Raw genomic sequence first — 22,342 nt, forward strand, 5'->3', positions numbered from 1 at the left:
AAAAGACCTCAATACGCTTGAATTTTTAAAATTCAATATGTGCCATGCCACATTTAGGAGAAAGAGGTGAGTTTCCTATATAATGTCAGATTTGTCCGAGTCCCAACCGGGAAGGTTGGGAATAACTGACATTTGTGATTGAAAACTGCTTGCTGTTCCCCCTGATCCAGGGGTTTAGAGCCATCAGAGGGTTCCAGAGTTGCCAACAGAATGCAGGCAGGATGCGCCCCCCACCCGGAGCTCAGCCTGTCCCCCAGGGGCTCGCCAGGACAGGCACTGAAAGGAGGAAAGGGTGTCCAGGAGGGCTCGTGGCCGTCAAGAACCCGCAGTGATTTAATGGCAACGACATCCGATGGCTCCCGCGGGCAGCGCTTACCGTGGGCCCGGCGCTGGCCTGAGGACTTCCCACACACGAAATCACAGTTCATTTTCAGTTCTGAAATCCACCGGGAGGAAACGCTGGCCCTCTGTAGGAGTCCCAGCGAGCCTGGTGGGGAGGGGAGGCATCCACTTCCTGATCAGGGCTGTTTGTGGATGTGCGGGTGTGGTTGGCCTTTGAGCACATAGGCATTTTTGCCTCTTTCCCCTTGCAAAGAATGCAGGCCGTGCGAGTATCTAAAGCACGCGGGAGCCACGGTGCCGTGGCGGGTGATGGTGCCCGGCGGCTGTAATCACCCGGAGCTCGGCCTCCTCTCGGGCCCCCTCTGAGAACAGCGGACGTAGAGGCCTGAGTTGGGCTGATGCATAGCTGTTAACAGAGACCAGAACACCCGTGTCCCACCCTGGGACTGAATGAGAGATGGGAAGATACAGGATGAGGGGACAAACATCTTTATTAGTGCTTTTGGGTTGGAAATTCGATTTAGGCATTAAAATCCAGAAATGCTCAAAGGATACGATGTCGAGAGTCCAAAGGAAAAAGGAAAATTGCTCCTTAACTTTTCTATTCCATTCTATCATATTTTTTTTATCAAGCTTTTTATTTTTATTTTTTTGAGAGAGAGTGTGTGTGGGTGTGTGCATTTGATCAAGGGAGGGACAAAGGGAGAGAGAGACAGAGAGAGAGAGAGAGAGAGAGAGAGAGAGAATCTTAAGCAGACTCCACGCTCAGCGCAGGGCTCGGTCTCAAACCTTGAGCTCGTGACCTGAGCTGAAATCGAGACTCAGATGCTTAACCGACTGAGCCACCCAGGCTCCCCTTAGCTTTTTATTTTATTTAAAATTTTTTTTAACGTTTATTTATTTTGAGACAATGTGAGAGACAGAGCACAAGCGGGGGAGGGGCAGACAGAGGGAGACACAGAATCCAAAGCAGGCTCCAGGCTCTGAGCCATTAGCACAGAGCCCGATGCGGGGCTCGAACTCACAAACCATGAGATCATGACCTGAGCCAAAGTCAGATGCTTCACTGACTAAGCCACCCAGGCACCCCAGCTTTTTATTTTTAAATAATTATAGAATAGTACACAGTTGTAAGGAAAGGTACAAGAGAGCCCACGTACCTCTTACGCATTTTCCCCTGCGGTAACATTTTTGAAAACACAGTAAGATGTCACAGCCGCACCCCGTCGATACAGTCCAGATGCACAACATTTCATCCCCACCAAGATTCTTCCTCCTTAACCCCTGACAGTCACGGTGTTCCCCATGTCCATGGTGTTGCCATTTCAAGAGTGTTCTATAAATGTAGTCACTCAATAGGTACCTCTGGGGATTGGCTTCTTTTACTCAACATAATTCTCTGGAGATCCATCCGGGTTGTTGTGCAGATCACTAGTGTGTTCAGTTGTTTTTCATAACCCAGTTTGGGGCTGTTACAAACAAAGCTGCCGGGACCGTCGTGTGCAGGTTTTCGTGTGGCCGTAAATTTTCATTTCTCTGCCCCGGGGAGCAATTGCTCAATTGTACGGTGCATGTGAATTTAGTTTTTTCAGGAAGCTGCCAAACCATTTCCCAGAGCGGTTGCACTGTTTTGCATTCCCTTCAGCAAGGTGTGAGTAATCCATTTCTCCCCATCGTTACCAACACTTGGGGTTGTCATCGTTTTTTTTTTTTTTTTTTTTTTTTAGCCTTTTTGACAAGTACGCCATGACATTTCACTGTGGTTTTAATTTGCGTTTCCTAATGGCTAACGACGCCTACGCTTGTGCTCCCTCTGTGTTTGCTTCAGGAAAACGTCTGCTAGTGTCTCCTGCCCATTTCAGATTGGGCTGTTCCGTTTTTGACCGTTAAGGGGTTTTGAGGGGAGGGGGTTGTCTGCAAAGTTTATCTCACAGGGCTTACGTGGAGTTTTGATGGCTCTTTTCACGTTCTGCATTCAAGTCTCTGTCAAGTGGACTTTGTGAGTCTCTGTCGAGTGGACAGACTGTAGCCTGTCCTTTCGTTGTCGGTTTCCCAGTCCCGCTCATGGCCAGAGCTTTACTTCTTTTTTTTACCTTTTTTATTTTATTTTATTTTATTTACTTTTAGTGTGTATTTATTTTTGAGACAGAGAGGCAGAGTGTGTGGGGGGAAGGGGCAGAGAGAGAGGGAGACACAGAATCCAAAGCAGGCTCCAGGCTCTGAGCTGTCAGCCCGACACGGGGCTTGAACTCACGCACCGTGAGATCGTGACCTGAGCCAAAGTCAGATGTTTAACTGACCGAGCCACCCAGGCGCCCCAAAGAGCTTTACTTCTGACGAAGATCACTTTGTCCATTTTCCCTTTTATGGATCATATTTGAAGCATCAAGTCCGAGAACTCTGCCTCCCTCAGGAACCTGGAGATTTTCTCGATTTTTTTTCTAACAGCTTTATAGTTTTGTATGTTCCATCCACGGTCCATTTCACATTAATTTTTACATAAACTGTGAGGTTTAGATCGAGTCTCATTTCCCTGCCTGTGAGTGTTCAACTGCTCCAGCACCATTTGTTGAAAAGACGGTCTTTCCTGCGTTGGATTGCTTTTACATGCTGGTCAGAATCAGTTGGGCATATTTGTGTGGGTATAACTCTGGGTTCTCTGCTCTGTTGCACCGATATCTGCGTCTACCCCTCCGCTCGTATCACACGGCCGTGATTAGTGTCACCGTACACGGAGCATACCTCGTTTTCTTGTGCTCCATTTCATTGTGCTTTGCAGATACTCTTTTTTTTTTTTTTTTTTTTTACAAATTGAAGGTTTGCCTCAAGCAAGTCTGGTGGCACTACTTTTCCAACAGCCTTTGCTCACTGCGTGTCTCTGTCACGTTTCAGTCATTCTTGGAATAGCTCAGGCTCTTCCATTTTTATTGTATTTGAACGGCTGCCATCTCATGATAAAATTGTAACGGATGAGGAGTTGCTTGTTAGGGATGAGCAAAGAAAGTGGTTTCCCGAGGTGACATCTACTCTTGGTGAAGATGCTGCGAAGATTGTTGTCAACAAAGGATTCAGAATAGTACCTAAAATTCATTGAAAAAGTAGCAGCAAGGTCTAAGAGGACTAACTCCAGTTTTGAAAGGAGTCCTCCTGTGGGCAAAATGCTTTCAGACCGCATGCCTATCAAGAGAAACCTTCGCGAGGGGCGCCTGGGTGGCGCAGTCGGTTGGGCGTCCGACTTCAGCCAGGTCACGATCTCGCGGTCCGTGAGTTCGAGCCCCGCGTCGGGCTCTGGGCTGACCGCTCGGAGCCTGGAGCCTGTTTCCGATTCTGTGTCTCCCTCTCTCTCTGCCCCTCCCCCGTTCATGCTCTGTCTCTCTCTGTCCCAAAAATAAATAAATGTTGAAAAAAAAATTTAAAAAAAAAAAAGAGAAACCTTCGCGAAAGAAAGACCCACGGCCTGGTCAGTCAGCCATCATCCCTATTGAGGCAGGACCCTCCACCAGCAAAAGGATTGGGACTCATTGAAAGCTTAGACGATAGGTAGCATTTTTTAACAAAAAAGTACTTTTGGAATTGAGGTATGTACATTTTTTGGACATAATGTTATTACACACCTAACACACTGCAGTGCAATATAAACATAACTTATACACACTAGAAAACCAGACAGTTCATTCTGACTCAGTTTATCGTGATGTTCAAGTTCGTTGAACCCAAACGTACGATATCTCTGAGGTCTGCCTGTCATAGGTCTTAAACTCAGATAGACTGATTCAGTACACTTTATCTTCTTTTTAAAAACAGTTTTGATGGGTATTGAGGAGGGCACCTTTTGGGATGAGCACTGGGTGTTGTATGGAAACCAATTTGTCAATAAACTTCATATAAAAAAAAATAAATAAACATGAGCAACAAAAAATTAAAAAAAAAAGAAAAAATAAAAACAGTTTTAACTCTTCTAATTCCTTTGCATTTTCACATAAAAGTCAGAATCGGGGCGCCCGGGTGGCTCATTCAGTTAAGCGTCTGACTCTTGATTTCGGCTCAGGTCATGATCTCACAGTTCCTGGGATCAAGCCCCGCATCGGGTTCCGCATTGGCATCAAGGAACCTGCTTGGGATTCTCTCTCCCTCTCTCTCTCTGCTCCTCCCCCACTCACACACTCCTTCTCTCCTTCTCTCTCTCTCTCTCTCTCTCTCTCTCCCTCAAAATAAATAAATAAATTTTTAAAAAGAATAATTGTGTCTATTTCTACAAAAATCTTGCTGGAGTTTTGACAAGAATTATGTTAAACCCATTTATGAGTTTGGGGAAAATTGACATCTTTACTATATGGAACCTTCCGAACCATGAACATGGTATGTCTCTCCCTTTATTTAGATCTTTTTTTATTTCTTTCATCAGTGTTTTGTAGTTTTCATCATACAACTTCTGCATATGTTCTGTTATATTTATACACAAGTTTTGGGGTTTTTTTTCTTTAGCGTTTATACAGTGGTATGGTGATTCTAATTTTGGTGTCTACATGGTCATTGCTATGTATGTAAATACAATTTTGTGTATTTATCTCCTGTCCTGTGACCTTGCTGAACGCATTTATTGGTTCTAAGAGAGTTTTTTGTAAATGCCTTGGAATTTCTGGTGTAGACAATCATGTCATTGGCAAATGGGGACAGCTTCGTTTCTTCATTTCTGATCTGCTTTGCTTTTTCTTCCTGCCTTGTTGCACTGGCTAGAACTTTTAGCACTGTGTTTAATGACAATAGTGAGAGTAGACATCCCTGCCGTGTCACGGTTTGAGCAAGAAGCAGTCTTTCACCATTAAGTGTAATGTCAGCTGTAGGTTTTTGGTAGATGTTCTTTACCAACTTAAAGTTCTCCTCTATCCCTGCTTTTCTGAGGTTTTTTTTTTTTTAATGTTTATGTATTTTTGAGAGAGAGAAAGGGAAAGAAGGAGAGGGCCCAAAAGAGAGGGAGACACAGAATCAGAAGCAGGCTCCAGGCTCTGAGCGGTCCGCACAGAGCCCGATGCAGGGCTGGAATCCACAAACTGTCAGATCATGACCTGAGCCAAAGTCGGACGCTTTACCGACGGGGCCACCCAGGTGCCCCTTATGAGAGTTTTATCAAAGGAACAGATGTTAAATAGTTTTTCAAATGTTTTTTCTGAACTGATAGATCATGTGTTTTTTTTTCTTTAGCTGTTAATAAAGTAGATTGCTTTCATTGATTTTCAAATATCAAAGCAGCCTTGCATCCCTGGAATCAACCCCATTTGTTCTTAATGTATAATCCTTTCTATATTTTGTTGAATTCTAATTGCTAATATTGTGTTAAGGGTTTTTGCATCTATATTCATGAGGAATATTGGTCTGTAGTTTTCTTTTGTTCGGTTGTCTTTTTCTGGATTTGGTATCAGGTTCATACTGGCTTCATAAAATGAGTTGGGAAATGTTCCCTCCTCTTCTATTTTCTGGAAGAAATTGTTTAGAAATGTGTTCATTCCGGGGCACCTGGGTGGCTCAGTTGGTTAAGCGTCCAACTTCAGCTCAGGTCATGATCTCATGGTTCGTGAGTCTGAGCCCCGCATCAGTGCTGACAGCTCAGAGCCTGGAGCCTGCTTCCGATTCTGTGTCTCCCTCTTTCTCTGCCCCTCCCCTGCTCGCTCGCTCTCTCTCTCTCTCTCAAAAATAATAAATATTAAAAAAAAATTAGAAATGTGTTAATTCTTCTTCAAATGTTTGGTAGAATTCTCCAGTGAAACCATCTGCCCCTGGAAATTTCTTTGGGTAGAGTTTTAAAAGTAGAAATTCACTTTCCTTAATAGTTATAGGCTGTTCAAATTACCTGTTTTATATTGGGTGAGTATAGTCATTCATGCTTGTTAAAGAGTTGCTTCATTTTCCTCTAAGATTTCAAATTTGTGTGTGTCAAGTCCCTTATCCTTCAGGATTTGTAGCCGTATCCCCTCCTCTTCCTAACGTTGCAAATCCGCGTCTTCTCTGTGTGTTATTTTTGTCAATCTTGCTAGAGATTTGGCAACTTGTTGATACTTTTAAATAACCAGCGCTTGGCTTCATTGATTTTCTGCCTTGTTTTACTAGTTGTTTTTTTTCTCCATTGATTTCTTTTATTACTTCCTTTCATCTGCTATTGTGGTGGGTTTATTTTGCCCTTCTTTTCCTAGGCCGTTGGATTAGAGTCGAGTCTTTCCTCTCTTCTAATGTAAGCATTTAGTGCTATAAATGTCCCTCTCAGCACTGCATTAGCTATGTCTCACAGCTAAATTTGGATATATATTGCATTTTCATTTTCATTCAGGTCAAGGTCTCTTTTGTTTCCTTTGAGACTTCCTCGTTGACCCCTGAATCACTTAGGAGCGTATTGTTTCATTTCCAAGTGTTTGAAGATTCTCCTATGATTTCTGTTACCGACGTCTGGCTGGATTCTCTTATGGTCAGAGACCATACTCTACATGGTTTCAATTCTTTTAAATATTTTGAGGTTTCTGTGTGGTCTGTCTTAGTCTGTGCTTCCTAGGCATCTGAAAAAAACACGTGTTCTGCTGTTGTTAGGCGGTGTGGTCTATAAATATCGATTGGTTGATAGACTTCTAAATTTATCTCAAGACCTCGAGATCATTAACCCTCGAGGGCTCTGTGCGACACCATTTTCGCCAAAGATTTCGGAGTAAGTGATTTAAAATCCCGCTGAGTCCACCAAGGAGGCCTGTGACGCTTTCTCACCGGTGGCTCTTGCTGGTGGAGTCGCCGTGTCTCTCCCCTGGGGTAGGAGTAGGCTCCCTAAAGGACAGGGCCCCGGGTCAGCCAGCAGCTCCACCAAGGGCTCTCTTAAAGTTTCCTGGATGACATTTTCACTCCTCTAACAGTGTCTTTTTTTTTTTTTTTTTTTTTTAGACAGAGAGAGACAGAGCATGAGCAGGGGAGGGGCAGAGAGAGAGGGAGACAGAGAATCCGAAGCAGGCTCCAGGCTCTGAGCCATCAGCACAGAGCCCGATGCGGGGCTCAAACTCACAAACCGTGAGATCGTGACCTGAGCAGAAGTCGGACGCTCCACCGACTGAGTCACCCAGGCGCCCCATACGGTTTCAAAAGATTTAACAAAACATCGTTTTTCTTCTTCTCATCGGGTCTCAGAATGCTAATGCCACAGAGAACCTTGGTCCATCACCCTTGCATTCGGCAGGTGAAGGGATGAGAGGTCTCAAGAGGCTAATCTAGATTGTTTTTTAAATGCTTTTCGTGAAATTAACGTGCGTTCATTGTAGAAATATATTAGATCTAGGGAAACAAAAGGAAGAAAAAAGTGCACCTATAATCTCACAACCAACGTGTCTCCTCCCAATGTCTTCGAAAATGAGAGCCCACATTTGCATTACTGGTTTGCAATGTCTCTCTCTCTTTTTCTTTTTTTTTTTTTTTAATTTTTTTTTTCAATGTTTATTTATTTTTGGGACAGAGAGAGACAGAGCATGAACGGGGGAGGGGCAGAGAGAGAGGGAGACACAGAATCGGAAACAGGCTCCAGGCTCTGAGCCATCAGCCCAGAGCCCGACGCGGGGCTCGAACTCACGGACCGCGAGATCGTGACCTGGCTGAAGTCGGACGCTTAACCGACTGCGCCACCCAGGCGCCCCTCTCTCTCTTTTTCTTTAACCAGAGACGTGAACGTTTTCCAAAATATTATTTCTGATAGGAGACTTTATTTCCACAGGACAGATGGGCATCATTTACTTAATGTCCATTTGATGGGCACTTGGGCTTTTAGAGGCCCCGCTAAGTTCAGTAACACTGTGATGAACGCCTTCTGTGTACATGCGTATGTTCCTTCCTAAAAATGGAGACCGCAGATCAGAACGTGGGAACGGGAGCTTTTTTTTTTTTTTTTTTTTTTTTTTTTGTGGCTTTAGCGCCCCACTGCCAAACCGGATAATTGAGATTTCGTGTTTGTCTGGGCAGGTTTGGTTTGCTTTTCGTTCGTTTTGGTTTTAGGCATAGAGCCAGCAGAGATTACGTGGCTCAGGAGTAAGTCCTGTGCGGGTTCTCGGCGTTTTAGGGCGTGGACGAACGGCCACCTGAGGCCAAGGCGAGCGAGCCGTCCCCCTTCCCAGGAGAGAGAGTGCTGGAAAGAACAGTGCCGTGAGCGTCTGTGCCTTCCTATGAGGCATCTGGCGCTGAGCCCAGTCAGGAAACAGGAAAACTGGCAGGTTATATTCAGCCCGGGACCGGGACCTTGTAAAACCATCACGCGGCCCAGGTTTACGTGCAGGAACAAACTCGCTCACCCTGGCCCACTTCCTCTCGCCAGGACCCGCCATGAGAACGCCGTGTTTTATGTTTGGAGCATGCCTTGAACTTGCTTTGTCCTAGTAATTGCCCCCATAAAATGGAGCGGGGCACTAAGTGAAAACTTCCCGTATTTAGAGGCCCAGTCCTGCCTGCTTTTTATGACTCGTGCTGACTCCGGTAGGACCAGCTCTGCCAAGAGGCCACTTACACGCAGGTTGGCGGGAGCAGGACAGGAGGGAAGAGCCTCTGAAGGTGGCCGGGAAGAGCCCAGGCCCTGGGGAGGCCCTGCGTGCTGACCGTGGGCCAGAGCGTCCCCCCCCCCAGGTAGCCCAGGCCGCTCCCTGCCCCGGTGTCACCGTCACCCGCCTCGACATCCCAATTCAGGCCACAGCGGGCCACGGACTTCTCCCTTTCTCCATCTGCCTTTCTCTTTTGGTCTGCAGAAAAAGAAGAATTAATCCAGAGCATGCTGACCCAGGTCGTAGAGCAGTTCTCAAGGTACAGAATCTTCTAGACACATAGTCTCTGCAGAGGTACGCTTTTCTGCTCACGGCAATGGTGGGGCCTCGCTTGGAGGCCGTGCTGGCCGGCAAGGCTCTGGCACGTCGCTCACCCGGAGGGGCGGCCTTCCAGGGGGAGTCCTTGCATGACCCCCTGTAGCTGAGCCAGCGCGGGTGGGACCCAGGAAGCACTCGCCTTATACCGAAGAGCAGGGCCGCTGGGCGCTGGGAGCGTGAGAGCTCACGCTGCTGACAGGTCTCTCCACCGGCTCTCCTGGGCTTCAGAGGTCAACCTACAAGAACTGACACCATTTTTGTTTTATTCACTTATTTTTTATTTTTTTTAATGTTTATTTTTGAGGGAGAGAGAGACGGAGTGTGAGTGGGGGTCGGGGGGAGGGGGCAGAGAGAGGGAGACACAGAACCCGAGGCAGGCTCCAGGCTCCGTGCTGTGAGCACAGAGCCCGACGCGGGGCTCGAACCCACGAACTGCGAGATCACGACCGGAGCCTAAATTGGACGCTTAACCGACCGAGCCACCCAGGCGCCCCTTATTCATTTATTTTTAAATGTTTTATTTATTTTGAGAGAGCACAGGGAAGGGGCAGAGAGAGGGGGAGAAAGAGAATCCCAAGCAGGGTCCACGCTGCCAGCACAGAGCCTGACGTGGGGCTCTAGCCCACGAACCGTGAGATCATGACCTGAGCTGAAATCTGGCGTCGGGCGCTTGACCAACTGAGCCACTCAGACACCCTGAATTGACACCACTTTGAAAATGGGCCTGAAAACGAGCATTGCCACGGAGATCCTGTGTAGACGCGGGCTTCCTTCCGCTCCGAGTTGTCCTGCCCGTCCCGAAGTGATGCCTTCCGCCCTTGGTTATTTCGAGGTGGCATCTTGCCGTCCGGGGGCATATGGGTGACCCGCCCTCAAAGCCCAGGCATTGCTGCGCCGAACGGGCTGGGCCCGGAAGGGACGCGGCGGGTTTGCAAAGGGGTCTGTGTCCGGCCAAGCAGGGTGCAGGGCGAGGGCCGTCCCACCCAGGTGTGGGGACGTGAACACACCCCGTGCCTTCTGTCACGGAAGGACGTCAGCCGAGGGCGTCTTCCCCCCTCCGCCCGACCCTCAGACACCTTGAGCTCCTGGAGAGCAGCCCCTCGCCCCCCTGTGCCCCCTACAGGGGTGAGCCTACCCACGGGAGGGGTTCGGCAGGGGACCGCCAGGCCCATAGTAATTCTGAAGAGTTTAAGACTTATGTGTTGACTCGTTTTCATTCCTAGAGCGTTTAAGATCAACGAACTCAAAGCCGAAGTCGCGAATCACCTGGCCGTGCTCGAGAAGCGCGTCGAACGTGAGTGAGCTCCCTGCTTCTCTCTCCTTGTCCTTTAGCCTCTGCTTAAATCAGCCGCCTAATGGCCGGTGGTGAGCGGCGAGGGGAGTGAGGCGAGGCTGGAGGTGAGCGCCCGTGTCTTTGGTGCCCGGGCGAGAACAGTGAGCACTTCCTGTCGGAACACGTGACACGGTCCGCGTGCGCAGCGGCTCGGGCCACGGTACGTGTCCAGCAGCGGTGCGTGGCAGCGTGTCTGGGTCTGAAAGGGGCAGAACGAAACCGCGGAGTCCCCCAGACCAGCCCCCCGGAGACGAACTTGTGCTGAACATCTTTGTGCCTCTCTTTACGCAAACGAGGCCTGCCGACGCCCTCCCTGACGTCACGATTGGTTCTGGACCACGTGTACCAAATCATCACCTCCTGCTCCCCAGTCACCACCAAGGCAGCAGAAAAACTACCAGGAAGCACAGGAGAGTGGGTTCGGGGCTTGACTCAGGGGCCAGGGTGCCCAGGCCTGCACCAGACCCCGCACACCGGGAGAGCCGGCCCCGTGACACAAGGTTTATTAATGCCAGGTCGTGCCAACGACCCAGAAGGCTCGAAGCTAAAAACCCAGGCTTTTCTCCGTGCCACTCGGGACGTGTGCTTTATGCACATTCCGTACCAAAACCGTTGGGGGGAAACGTTGAAATGCAGCTCCAGTCATATGTGTCTTTAAGGAACTTTCGTTAGCTCTGGAGCCGAAGGAGGGCCCTGCCTCCCCGGCCTGTGCTGTTGCCTCTGCCCCGTGAGACCCCTTCCCCCCATGCCGGCACCCCTCCCAGAAAATCGTCCCCAGAGGCTCTCCTTCGAGGCACCCTGTGACTCGCAGAGGCGCCCTGGGGCTCCTGGAGGGGGTGGCCAGGCTTGCGTGGGGTGCTAACCACGAGTCAGGCAGCTGTGACCAGTCGGGGGCCAAAGCCTCTCCTCGTGGGTGGACTCCAGCATCCCTTCATGCTCTAGCTTGGGGTTCCGCTCTGTGCCCACCTATTGAAAGTGTGAGGGCGGACGGGTGAGGCCACACCGTCGAGGCCGGACATCCAGCCTCACTCGAGAGCCGTTGCCGGAGTGAGTGCAGGACTTTTAAGGGGTCCCGCACCGGGCCCTCTCCCTCCTGTGCAATGGGGGCAAAGTGAAGCTGGGACAGGCCAACCAGGTGAGCAGTGGAAGGTTCCAGAGGCAGCCCGGAAAGGACAGGGGCAGCAGACACGGGCGTGCTGATGCTGAGGGCCAGGCCCCCTCCTCCCGTGTTCTGCCTTTAATCCCACGACCTGTTCTCCTCCCGTTGATTAATGCACAACTTTGCCGTCTTGTCACTCACTCTCCATTTCCTTGGCAACCAGGCTCTTCATAAACGTAATCGCCATAAATTCTGAATCTCTGGGACTCAAATTAGTGATATCGGACTGTCTCACCCAAAAGGCTTCGTTTGAGCATCACTCCCAGTAAATGGCCCGGAAACCTGATCCACGTGAACCAATATCCAATAATCGAACATTACGCCCCCACTGAGAGCTGCTAACGCGGGGCACGCCTTTAACTTACTCACAACGGCAAATCAGCAAGTGAGAAAACAGAACAAGCCGTATGATCCCAATTTTGTCTTTTTAAAACTCCGGATGGACAGATAGCTGTGTCGATGCACGGGGCTGAGAGAGAAACACCTGGAAAGGCACACGTCAATAGATATTAAGTGGGTTGTTCTCGGGGCCCGTAGGACCATAGATAAATTTTAAAACATTCTTTGAGATGCTCCGTATTTCCCCCATTTTCTACAACAATCAGATGTAACCGTATCGAGAACATAGTAAGGGGAACCCGGGACTGTAAGTGGCAGGGCACCCCACTGCGTGGCTGTTCACTTTGGGGATCAAAGTCTGTGCAACATGCAGGGACTCTTCTCCAGATCTGTTCACTTTCGGGAATTTTCTGCCACACGTCGCTGGGACGTGGCTTCCCCGAGGCTGAGCCTCCTGCGGTGTGGCCCAGGGCCTGGACGCGGCGCTCTGGGAGGTCCAGATGCAAACCGGAAGGGGTGTGCGCTGGCCTGCTTTGCCCAGAGGAGGACCCACGGCTTCCGTCCACTTCCCAGTAGGGTCCCTGATGCGAGAAAGCGCTAAGAACGCCCCACTCCCAAAGGAGGGTGTGGGCTCTCGGTGAGAGAGCGGACCGTCCTCCAGCTCAGACTCTCTGCATCTCCCCACCTGGCTGCTGCCACCCAGCCCCTTGCACTGACGGCCCCGGGCTTCGGTCCCGCGTCCCCGGGCCTTGGTCTCACATCCCCGGGCCTTGGTCCCGCGTCCCCGGGCCTCAGTCCTGCATCTCTGGGCCTCGGTCCCGTGTCCCCAGCCCTTGGTCCTGTGTCCTCAGGCTCCGGTCCTGCATCCCCAGACCTCAGTCCTACATCTCTGGGCCTCGGTCCCATGTCCTCGGACTTCGGTCCCATGTCCCCTGGTTTAGGTCCCATATCGTCTCGGTGGAGCTTCACACAACATCCCCCAAGTGGCACAAGTCGCCGGAACCAGACCCGAATATCAGATCCTCCAGATTCCCACCACTCTGGGCAGAAAGAAGAAATACTTTCATGTAGCCTTGCCCCTGCGTGGCTCCTGGCCCCGGAAGCGTCTAGAAAACTGCCCGGGGATGCTCAGGGCTCCGGCAGGCTCTCTCCCCACACTTGCTTCAGAACGGCTTCGGAGGCCAGGGGACGGAATTGTCTCTCCCCGTTGTGTGCTTAGGCGCTCAGACCACGTTTGAGGAAGAGGGGAATAGAGTAGCATCGTGGGCCCCGTCTTTTTGCAGAGAAACCGAGGTGCGATTACAGAGTAACGAGGCTAGTCTTTTCTGTTGCTCGCGAACTGATCTGATCTGAGCGGCTTTCGGAAGGGAAGCCGCCTGCTTCGTGGCAGCCTTTCTGGGCTAAAGGTGCACCTGCCGGAGCAAACGTCTCACAGGTGAACGCTCCCGGGGAGGCACGAGCCCCAGTTCCTTCCGGATCTTTCTCTGGTGCCCCGTGGTGTCCGGACGTGGCAGACACTCCTGTGTGGCGGGGCTGCGGGAATGTGAGCCGGCCCGGCTCTGCTGACCCACGACCTGTCCTGTTTGCCTGCCCCCAGCCCCCGCCCCCGCACGTCCACACCCCTTCCTGGCTAACGGCTCCGGCGGGACCTGAGAACTCGGAGGTTTTCTGCTACTACGAGCTCATCCTCGCCGGGAAGCCTGTGGTTTTGCCTGCTGAGCCTCTTGCTGGGTTTTAATGCGCGGCGGCCACATTTCCTCCCCTTGTCTTCTTAGGACAAGAGATTTCTTTGTCCCCGGTCCTCAGCTGGGGAGGGGAGAGAAAGGGGGGGGGGGAGGGGAGTGGGTGCAGGGAAACTCAGGACTTGGGGGAGGGGAGCGGCGGTCGCCGTGGCGGGGACCAGGGCAGGAGCCCGAGCCAGCCGTCCTCGCCGCGCGGGGCCAGCCCCGGTTACAGCCTTGCGAGGTCCTCCACGTGTCTCCATGGTAACCCCTGTGTCTCCTTGTCCCAGTGGAAGGCCTGAAAGTGGTGGAGATTGAGAAATGCAAGAGCGACATCAAGAAGATGCGGGACGAGCTGGCGGCCCGAAGCAGCAGGTGAGGTCAGGCCCGGGAAGGGCTGCCCTGGCCGGGCCCCCCGAGGGGGCTCCGGGCTTCGCTCTCCCGCAGAGCCCGGCGGCGGGGCCCCGACCCAGCGCCGGCTGCGGCGGGCACGGTTTGGCTGGGGAGCGCTTGTCAGTTGCGCGGCCTCCTTGTCGTAGAAGAGGGTCCACGTCCAAGGCGGGTGGAGGCGACGACATTTCACAGAAAGGAGGAAGAATCCGCCCGCAGATCAAAGCCTCAGGATTAACTTACCCAGCTCGAGAGAGGCTGGAGAGAGGTTGGCATCGGTTTTTGAAGCAAGGGCCCGGTTAAGAGGAACGGGCGTGAGGCTCACAGGGGAGGGCGTCCTGGTGCCCAGAGGCCGTGCTCCTGGGTGGCCTCCCCCCCCCCCCCCCCCCCCGGCACAGAGCAGGGAGAAAGGCCACAAGGCCTCGGGCCGTTCTGGACACAGAAATCACTCTCCCCCGGGGAGCCGAAATTCGTGGGAAAAAACACCCCGGACTTCATGCCGCCCCCTCGAAAGCAGGTTTTTGTCCAGCAGGACCCTCTCCCGAAGCTGTGAGCACAGCAAGTGTTTGAGCTGGCGGCAGAGATGAGGAGGAGAGGGGGCGGGCACGTCGAGCACTTGCTGTGTGGGGACCTCACACCTGCCGGCCCTGCGAGATGGCCCCCAGCCCCCCTGCCCCCCCACGGCCACTCCCGGGAGGGGACTCCCAGGAGGGGGCACAGCCGGGCCTCAGCGGGGCTGAGGGGGAGACAGGGAACCTAAGAATCGCCCCGCACACACACCGGGTCGTCTTACGACGACTCATCTGCCACTCTGAAGATCGTTCCCTGATTTTAAAACACTGAGGGCGACCGGCTCAGCGAGGGAGGCCGGCTGTGCAGAAGGGTCTCTGAGGGCAGGAGGTAAAGGGGAAGGAGATGGTCCCGGCGAGGTTCCGTGCGATGCAGAGGGGCCGGCCTCGGGGGGGCTCGGGGAACAGCCTGATGGGCTCAAAGCCACGTTAGTGTGGTCCTCCAGGGACCAGGCCCCGTCCGTATCACACCCACGTGACGCCTGATTTGGATCTGGGGATGTCTCAGCCCATTTGACTTGGGGACGTCAGAGCGAAGGCGTTTGGGAAAGTGCACAGAAAACTGGGAGTCAGTGATTCATCTTCGACATCCCCGCAGTGAGAGGCTAGCACCCTCGTGTGACCGGGTCAGGGCCCTGGACTGGGCCGGGGACGGGGCTGGGAAGGATGCTCACACCCACCCCGGCTGTGGTCACGGAGTCGCCCTCGGGCTCAGCCCCGGGGCCGCCCTCGTGTGCCCCAGCCGCCCTCCGCCTTGGGGCCAGGTGCGGGCGGGCCGATCCGCCGGGGACGGTGGCTCCGGCGCCCCCAGCGTTACCAGCCTCATCCGGCAGCTGCCAGGGAAGGGAACTAAGACTGGAGCTTGGCTTCGGTCTGAAACCAAAGAATCTGAACTGGCCTCCTGGCTTCAGCGGCTCGTCTGTACCGCGGGCCGAGGAACCTCACCACCTGGGCGGGAATGATGCCCCGAGCTCCCTTCCCGCCTCTGTGGGCACCGCGTCACTCACTAACGTGCCCACGGAGCCTGCGGAACACCCACGGGACACATTTCTGAGGCAGCCTCTTGTCCCTTCTCAAATGACCACATCCTACCACCTGCCCGAAGCAGCCGGGGTGAGTCGCGAGCCCCACCTTTGCTGGTCCCGTCCCTGCCGTGTCCCAGGCGCCCCCCGGCCCCCACCTCCCCCCATCCCGTGGAAGCGAGGCATGTGCCAGCCTGGCGTCCCGCAGGTCAGGCTGCAAGGGGACACTAACGTGGCCCAAGTGGCCTCGCACGCCTGTGGCGGCCATAACAAAGCACCACGATCGGGGGGCTTTCTCACGCTAGAAATCTGTTCTCTCAAAGTTCTGATGGCAGACGTCAGAGAGGGAGGTGTCGATGAGGCCATGCTCCCTCTGACGGCTCCAGGGAGGGTCTGTTCCAGGCCCCTCTCGGAAGCTTCTGGAGGTCGTCGGCAGTGCTTGGGGCTCCTCGGCTTGTAGCTGCATCATGCAGTCTGTGGTCTTCACTCGGCCTTCTCCCTGTGTGTCTCTGGGTCCAGATGTCCCTCTTTACAAGGACACCGGCCGCACCTTAACTAATCACACCTGCAGTGACCCTGTTTCCAAAGGAAGTCCCGCTCGCGGGTGCTGGGGCGTTAGGACTTCCAATGATCACTTTGGGGACGTGATCCAACCACAACGCGGCACATGGGGACCATACGCCCGATTTCAGAGCCCACGGGAAGAAGCCCACCCGGGAGCCGAGAGGCAAAACGTCACCCACAGGCACCCATCTGGCCAAGTGGGCTAAGCCGAGGCGTGGTGGGTGCCTGGGCTCATCCCCGGAACGGAGCTCTCTTCCTCACCGCCCAAAAAGCCCATTTTTAGAGCTCCCGATGCCATGATCCAAAGAGAAGCCTTCCCGGTGCCCTAACTGCTTCGAGAGGCGATATTCTCAGCAGACGGTTTTCACAGCATCCCACGTAGGTGAGAGACGGGTAAATGTGACTCTTCAGTCACAAACAGAGGGGGGTAAAAATCTCCAACATCGCTGACACATTTAGAAAAAAGAACCCCGGGGGCCTGGGCTCGGGCCTCACCCGCAGCCACGCCGCCCACCCCGGACCCTGGTCCGGGAGCCCGGCAGCCCCTTCCGTGCCACACGCTAACGGCCCTCTTGCCCTTGCTTCGCGGAGAAGGGAAGCTGGGAAACAATCAGCCGCTCGCAGTCCCCCTTCTGTCTCTGTTGGCTGCAAGGTTCCGTTGTAGTGGTGCAAGGACGTCACGCAGCATTTAGCGTCCCTGGGATCAGGCTCCCCGACACCTAGCTTCGCCTCACTGCGGGGAGAGAAGGGCGCCCCAGACAGCTCTTTCCAGTGATACCCACCCGCGAGGTGGCGACCGAGCCTCCCCGGAAGTCGGAGGGGACATAGGCGGCGGGCAGGGGTGAGCCCAGCCCCGTACCCGCAGGGGTGACTGATGACCCACATTCGCCAGCACGTGAGCCCAGCCCAGCGGGGCCTCGGCACCAGGGGCCCCGCTCTGGGAGCAGGGGTGGGGTAGCGCCGTGGGCAGGCTCCCAGACGCCCCCGGAACAGGCCGCACGCCTCCCAGACCCACGCCCTGGGCTTCTCCTGGTCCAGGTTCCTGCTCACATTCAGGGCAGGGCCAGGCCTAGCTGAGCACAGAGAGGAGTGCCGCCCCGGGGCCGGGGAAGGGCTGCGAGGGCCTGGGGTGGCATCTGAGGGCTCTGGGGTCCGCGGCCCCCACTTCCATCAGAAACAAAGGGCCTCGTCCGCCGGATGAGCCACAGGGGAGGGGAGGCCGGGGGCCCCTGGAAATGAAAGCAAAAATAAGCCCCAAATAGAATGAAAAGAAAAGGCAGCGTGCCAGCTGCTCCGTGGCTGGAGGAGGCTGGTTCCCATGGCAACGGGCACAGAGGGGAGGGCCCAGGTGGGGAGGCCCCGGGAGAGTCGCCAGGCGCCCCCGGGAGGGTCAAGGAAGCTTGCCTCGTGCGACCACCCTCCTGGGACACGCACAAGGCGTACCTAGCTGGTTTAGTTTAAGACAGAGAGAGAATGAGCAGGGGAGGGGCAGAGACAGAGGGAGGGAGAGAGAATCCAAAGTGGGCTCCACGCTGTCGGTGCAGAGCCCGACGCGGGACTCGAAACTCACGAGCTGTGAGACCGTGACCTGAGCCGAAATCAGGAGGCAGAAGCTCGACCGACCGAGCCACCCGGGTGCCCCAGTGCCGTCTCCTTCCTCAAGTGCACAGACCACGCTTGTCACTTCTCAGAAACGTGTAGGCTGCAATTTCTCGTTCACGGGCGACCACGGGAATCATCCGGTCGGTGTCTTCTGAGGGTTCGTCGGTGACTCTTTGGCTAAATCTGTGTGAAAACCCCCTCCCCACACGGAGTCGGGTGGGTTTTGTGAGCATCTGGGGGAGGGAAAGAGCACGACACCATTTCATTCCGAAGGCGCCTGTTCCAGAAGGAAAACAGGCTTGTTACTCTGAGCACAGCCCCCAGGTAAAAGCTCCAGACCGAACGGATGAGGGGGCGAATCCCCGGCAATGACCACGGCTGGCGAGGCCCCCGCCTAAAATCTGGACGCCGGGCCGCCCAGATCCTCTAGGTATAAGTACCTCCTTTTGAAAAGAAACACTGTGTTGTAATCTTTTTTCACTTACAACACCGTGAGCAATAAATAGATCGAATTTTAACCAACGGGCGCCTGGGGGGTCGGTCGGCTGAGCGTCCGACTCTGGCCCAGGTCATGATCTCACGGTCCGTGAGTTCGAGCCCCGCGTCGGGCTCTGTGGAGCCTGCTTTGGACTCTGTGTCTCCCTCTCTCTCTCAAAAATAAATAAACATTAAAAAAAAATTTTTTTTTAATTTCTTTAACCAACTTCATCCAGCTCATCCTTTTGTCCAGGAGGCCACAGTCCCCTCATTGTCCGTCCACAAACGTGGTCTTTTGCCCTCGTACCTCGGTGGATTCTTTTTGCGTTACCTTTCGGTGCATACCGAATGCAACCTTTCTTTTTCCTCTCTCCCCTAAACTCTCCTTACTTCACATAATACTCATAATTACCTAAAGAACACGTAATCGTCCGTCGTGGTTTAAGCTCTTTCCCACATTTCAGTGGCTTCCGGTTTGGGGTTGTGTTTTCGTAACGACAGATAACGTTGCAGTGAATACCTTTGCGCACGGGGATGGCTGCTTGCATCCAATTCTTTTCTGAAGATAAATTCCCCAGGGTAGACACACGGGCTTCATGGACATGAATTTCTCTGTGGCTCTTACTATGTGGTACTAAATTGCTCTCCCAGAAGGTGGACTTTATTTACAAAGTTTGCCAAGTCCGAGGATAGAGAGCGTGTTCACCTTCCGAGAAGGTGGGGAGGGGGCCACGTGCAGCCCCCCCGGGGTACGGCCAGGTCCGCGCTCTCTGCCCTGACGGTGGGAGGAGGCTTTCCCTGCAGAGCACCCCCCGTTTGGTGTGTTCTGTCCCCGTGGAGAATATACCTCGATACTGAGGGACGAAGGAAGGCAGATAGCAAACGCATCTTCCGACGGTAGGCGCTGGGGGAAACCGGAAACATCCTCCACGGCCGTGCTGGGAGACTGGTAACACAGCCACATCCGGAAGCACTGGGCAAGGATCTGCCTTGTCCCGAAGCCCCGCTCTGTGGGGCGCCATGCAGTGAGTGTGGGATATATGAGGTGAGAAAAAAAAAAGTTGCAAAAGAGGAAGTTTGGTACAATTCCATTTGGGTTTAAAAAAAAAAAAAATACAAGGCGCTATCCCTGTGTGTCCATGCCTAGGAAAATTCTGGAAGGATACGCCAAACTTAACTGAAGGCATCCAGGGTGTGAGGCTTAGGGGAAAGAAATAGGTAAAGTGGGGCGGGCGGGGGGGCCAGGGGGACTTGCTTTCTTTTTTTTTACACCTTACCTACTTCCTTGTTTGAATCTTGTAGAATCCAAGGGTTTTACCTGCGTCATTAAAAGATATTTAGGAACCTGTTTAAAATGAAGCTGATGTGTTTTCTGAGAGCCCCAATATCATCTCAGGAGGTCCAGGCAGGGTCCCTGGGGGTTAGCAATGAGATATCGCCGGATTTAGGATTTACTGTCCCGCAGCAAGTAAGGCCAAGGGGTCTGTGGGGTTGGGGTCGGGGTTGCTCCGAGGAGGTGCCCCAGTGGACACCCCGCTAAATGGCGATGCCAGAGCTAACCCCGACTTTTCCCCTTTAGGACCAGCTGTCCCTGTAAGTACAATTTTGTGGATACCAACAAGAAGATGACGCCCCGGCGTGATGTCCCCACTTACCCCAAGGTGAGAGGAGGTTCTGGCTCTGACGAGACCGCGGCTGTGCGTCCACCGCCAGGGCACCGGGCCCCGAGCCCTCAGCCACCCCGACTTGCTGGCCAGGCCCCCTCTGGCTGCGCCTTCGCAAACCCAGCTCCCAAGCGGCGCCGGGCTGTGGGACGCTCCTGCTGTCCTCGGGCAGGGTAGTGTTTTGTTTGCCGTGTGTCTGCCGCAGGAGCCCCGGGCCCGGCCTCCCGTGCCAGCAGGTGAGGGACAGCCCCCTCCCCGTCCGCCCGTCGCCGACGAGGTGAATGTGTCCGCACTCTCATGTTACTGCAAGGAGCTTTAATTTTTTAATTTATTTTTAATGTGTATTTATTTTTGAGAGCGGGAGAGACAGAGCACGAGCAGGGGAGGGGCAGAGAAAGAAGGAGGCACAGAATCCGAAGCAGGCTCCAGGCTCCGAGCCGTCGGCCCAGAGCCCGACGCGGGGCTCGAACCTGGAACCTTGAGATGATGACCCGAGCCGAAGTCGGATGCTTAACTGACTGAGCCGCCCAGGGGCCCTTGGAGCTTTAATTTTTAACTAAATTATCTCAGATCTGCCTGGTTGGATCTCCCGTCCCCGAATAATACGTAGTGATTACGAGAAGTTTCGCTCTCTGGTCTCAGATCTCTCAGTTACAGGAACCCAGGCCCTGGTGACAGGAGCAGCGCCCTGGGAGTTGAGGGGGGTCTTCAAACACCACAGAGAAGCGTCCTGTGGCGTCAGTCGCCATCTCAACAGTACCTTCAGCTGAGTTGGCAAAACCCTGGCCCTGCTGACCACACGCTCTCGCGCTAAGATTCAGGCTTCCGCGTGCTGGCGCTGAGACCGGTGTCCCGGGTCCCCAGGGAGTCATGAGACCCAGCCGGTGCCCAAACTGAAAGGTGTCTTTCCTCTGTAGCAACTCCCTTTAAAAAAAAGAACAAACCAGGGGCGCCCGGGTGGCTCAGTCGGTTGAGCGTCCGATTTCCGCTCGGGTCATGTAGTCACAGTGCGTGGGTTCGAGCCCCGCGTCGGGCTCTGTGCTGACAGCTCGGAGCCTGGAGCCTTCTTCCGATTCTGTGTCTCCCTCTCTCTCTGCCCCACACCCCCCCACACACACTCTGTCTTTCTCTCTCTCAAAAATAAATAAACATTAAAAAAAAAAAAAAAAGACCTAGGGCAAGGTTATATCTAATCCCGGAACCCTGTCATCACGGGGTTCGTCCCTCTACGATCACAGCCTCAATCTCCTACGACAGTTTGACCCGAGCTCTGGTTTCCCCTCTGCCCACACCCCTCAGCGAGCTGTGCTGCATTAGCGTATGGCCAAAGCAGGGACAGGTTCCCTCAAAAAAGAAACTCCGAATAGCTTCTCAGCCAGGATTTGAATGTATGCCACGTTCCCTGGACTTCACTTTAGTGTATTTTTTTCAAGTCCGGTGTATTGAGAGGTAATTGACACGTAGTGAAGTTTCCCTCCTGTGGGTGCAGAGTACTGCGAATTTGGAAAACCTCAGGTGACCTCCAGCAGTACCAAGGGGCGGCACATCTCTGTCACCCCACGACCTTCCTCGTGCCCTCCCCCTGCCCCCGGCAGCCACTGATGGGGTTTCTGCCCCCGGAGGTTGGCGCTCCCCAGAATTCTGGTAGAATGTGGGCCTGGAGCCTGTGCACAGGTGTCCTTGAAAGGGGACAGGAGGAAGTGGGGGAAACATCCCCCAGCCCGCGTGCGGCCGGTGGCCTTTGTCTCAGCCCAGAGGCTGACGGTCCCTGTCCTTCCCAGTACCTGCTCTCTCCAGAGACCATCGAAGCGCTCCGGAAGCCCACCTTTGACGTCTGGCTCTGGGAGCCCAACGAGGTGAGTGAGGGGCCCCCGTGCCAGCGTCACAGGCACCCCAGATCTCTTCCTCCTCTCTGGTCTTTGTTTTTTAACTCGATTCTCCAGGTTTTACTCCAAACTGACTCTGGGCGGGCCCAGGAGGGCCCCAGAGACGGGACTCAGCGAGGGGGGTGTCGGAGCAGAGGCGTGGGCGGTCAAGGGCAGGAGGGCTGGGCCGTGGCGCCCCTGGCTCCCCACCCCCCAAGCACCCTCCTGGGCGGCTGCCGTGCCACCAAGGAGAAGCCCGGGAGGCGTCCCCCACAGCCAGCGGAGTGGGACGCAGGACGCGGAGTCCCTTTGCGCAGCGAGAAGGATCTTTACGTTGTCCGTTTTGCTGAGAAAACACGAAGGTGGAGACTTCCTGTTTGTTTGTTTAGTCTAATAATACCAGTTGTACCCCTCCCTTTGTGAACCCC

At 53.9% G+C, this 22,342-nt stretch overlaps 1 protein-coding gene and 1 non-coding gene across 3 annotated transcripts in view; both read left to right on the forward strand.

Annotated features, from left to right (window-relative positions):
* Window positions 1-22,342, forward strand: part of PDE9A (phosphodiesterase 9A) — a 90,837-nt gene that overhangs the window by 54,275 nt on the left and 14,220 nt on the right. For both annotated transcript variants that reach the window (XM_047099463.1, XM_047099464.1), the window contains exons 5-9: window positions 9,096-9,150; window positions 10,433-10,503; window positions 14,052-14,136; window positions 19,965-20,046; window positions 21,831-21,905. In XM_047099463.1, the coding sequence (XP_046955419.1) occupies window positions 9,096-9,150; window positions 10,433-10,503; window positions 14,052-14,136; window positions 19,965-20,046; window positions 21,831-21,905 (368 nt within the window). The remainder of the gene's footprint in view (window positions 1-9,095; window positions 9,151-10,432; window positions 10,504-14,051; window positions 14,137-19,964; window positions 20,047-21,830; window positions 21,906-22,342) is intronic.
* Window positions 21,001-21,085, forward strand: TRNAG-UCC (transfer RNA glycine (anticodon UCC)). Its single transcript has one exon. It is a non-coding gene; the product is annotated as a tRNA-Gly (tRNA).

This window comes from Lynx rufus, unplaced genomic scaffold (assembly GCF_022079265.1).
Source record: "Lynx rufus isolate CCGP_SWC_20201006 ecotype Redwood Valley unplaced genomic scaffold, mLynRuf1.p SCAF_5, whole genome shotgun sequence".
Classification (NCBI taxonomy): domain Eukaryota; kingdom Metazoa; phylum Chordata; class Mammalia; order Carnivora; family Felidae; genus Lynx; species Lynx rufus.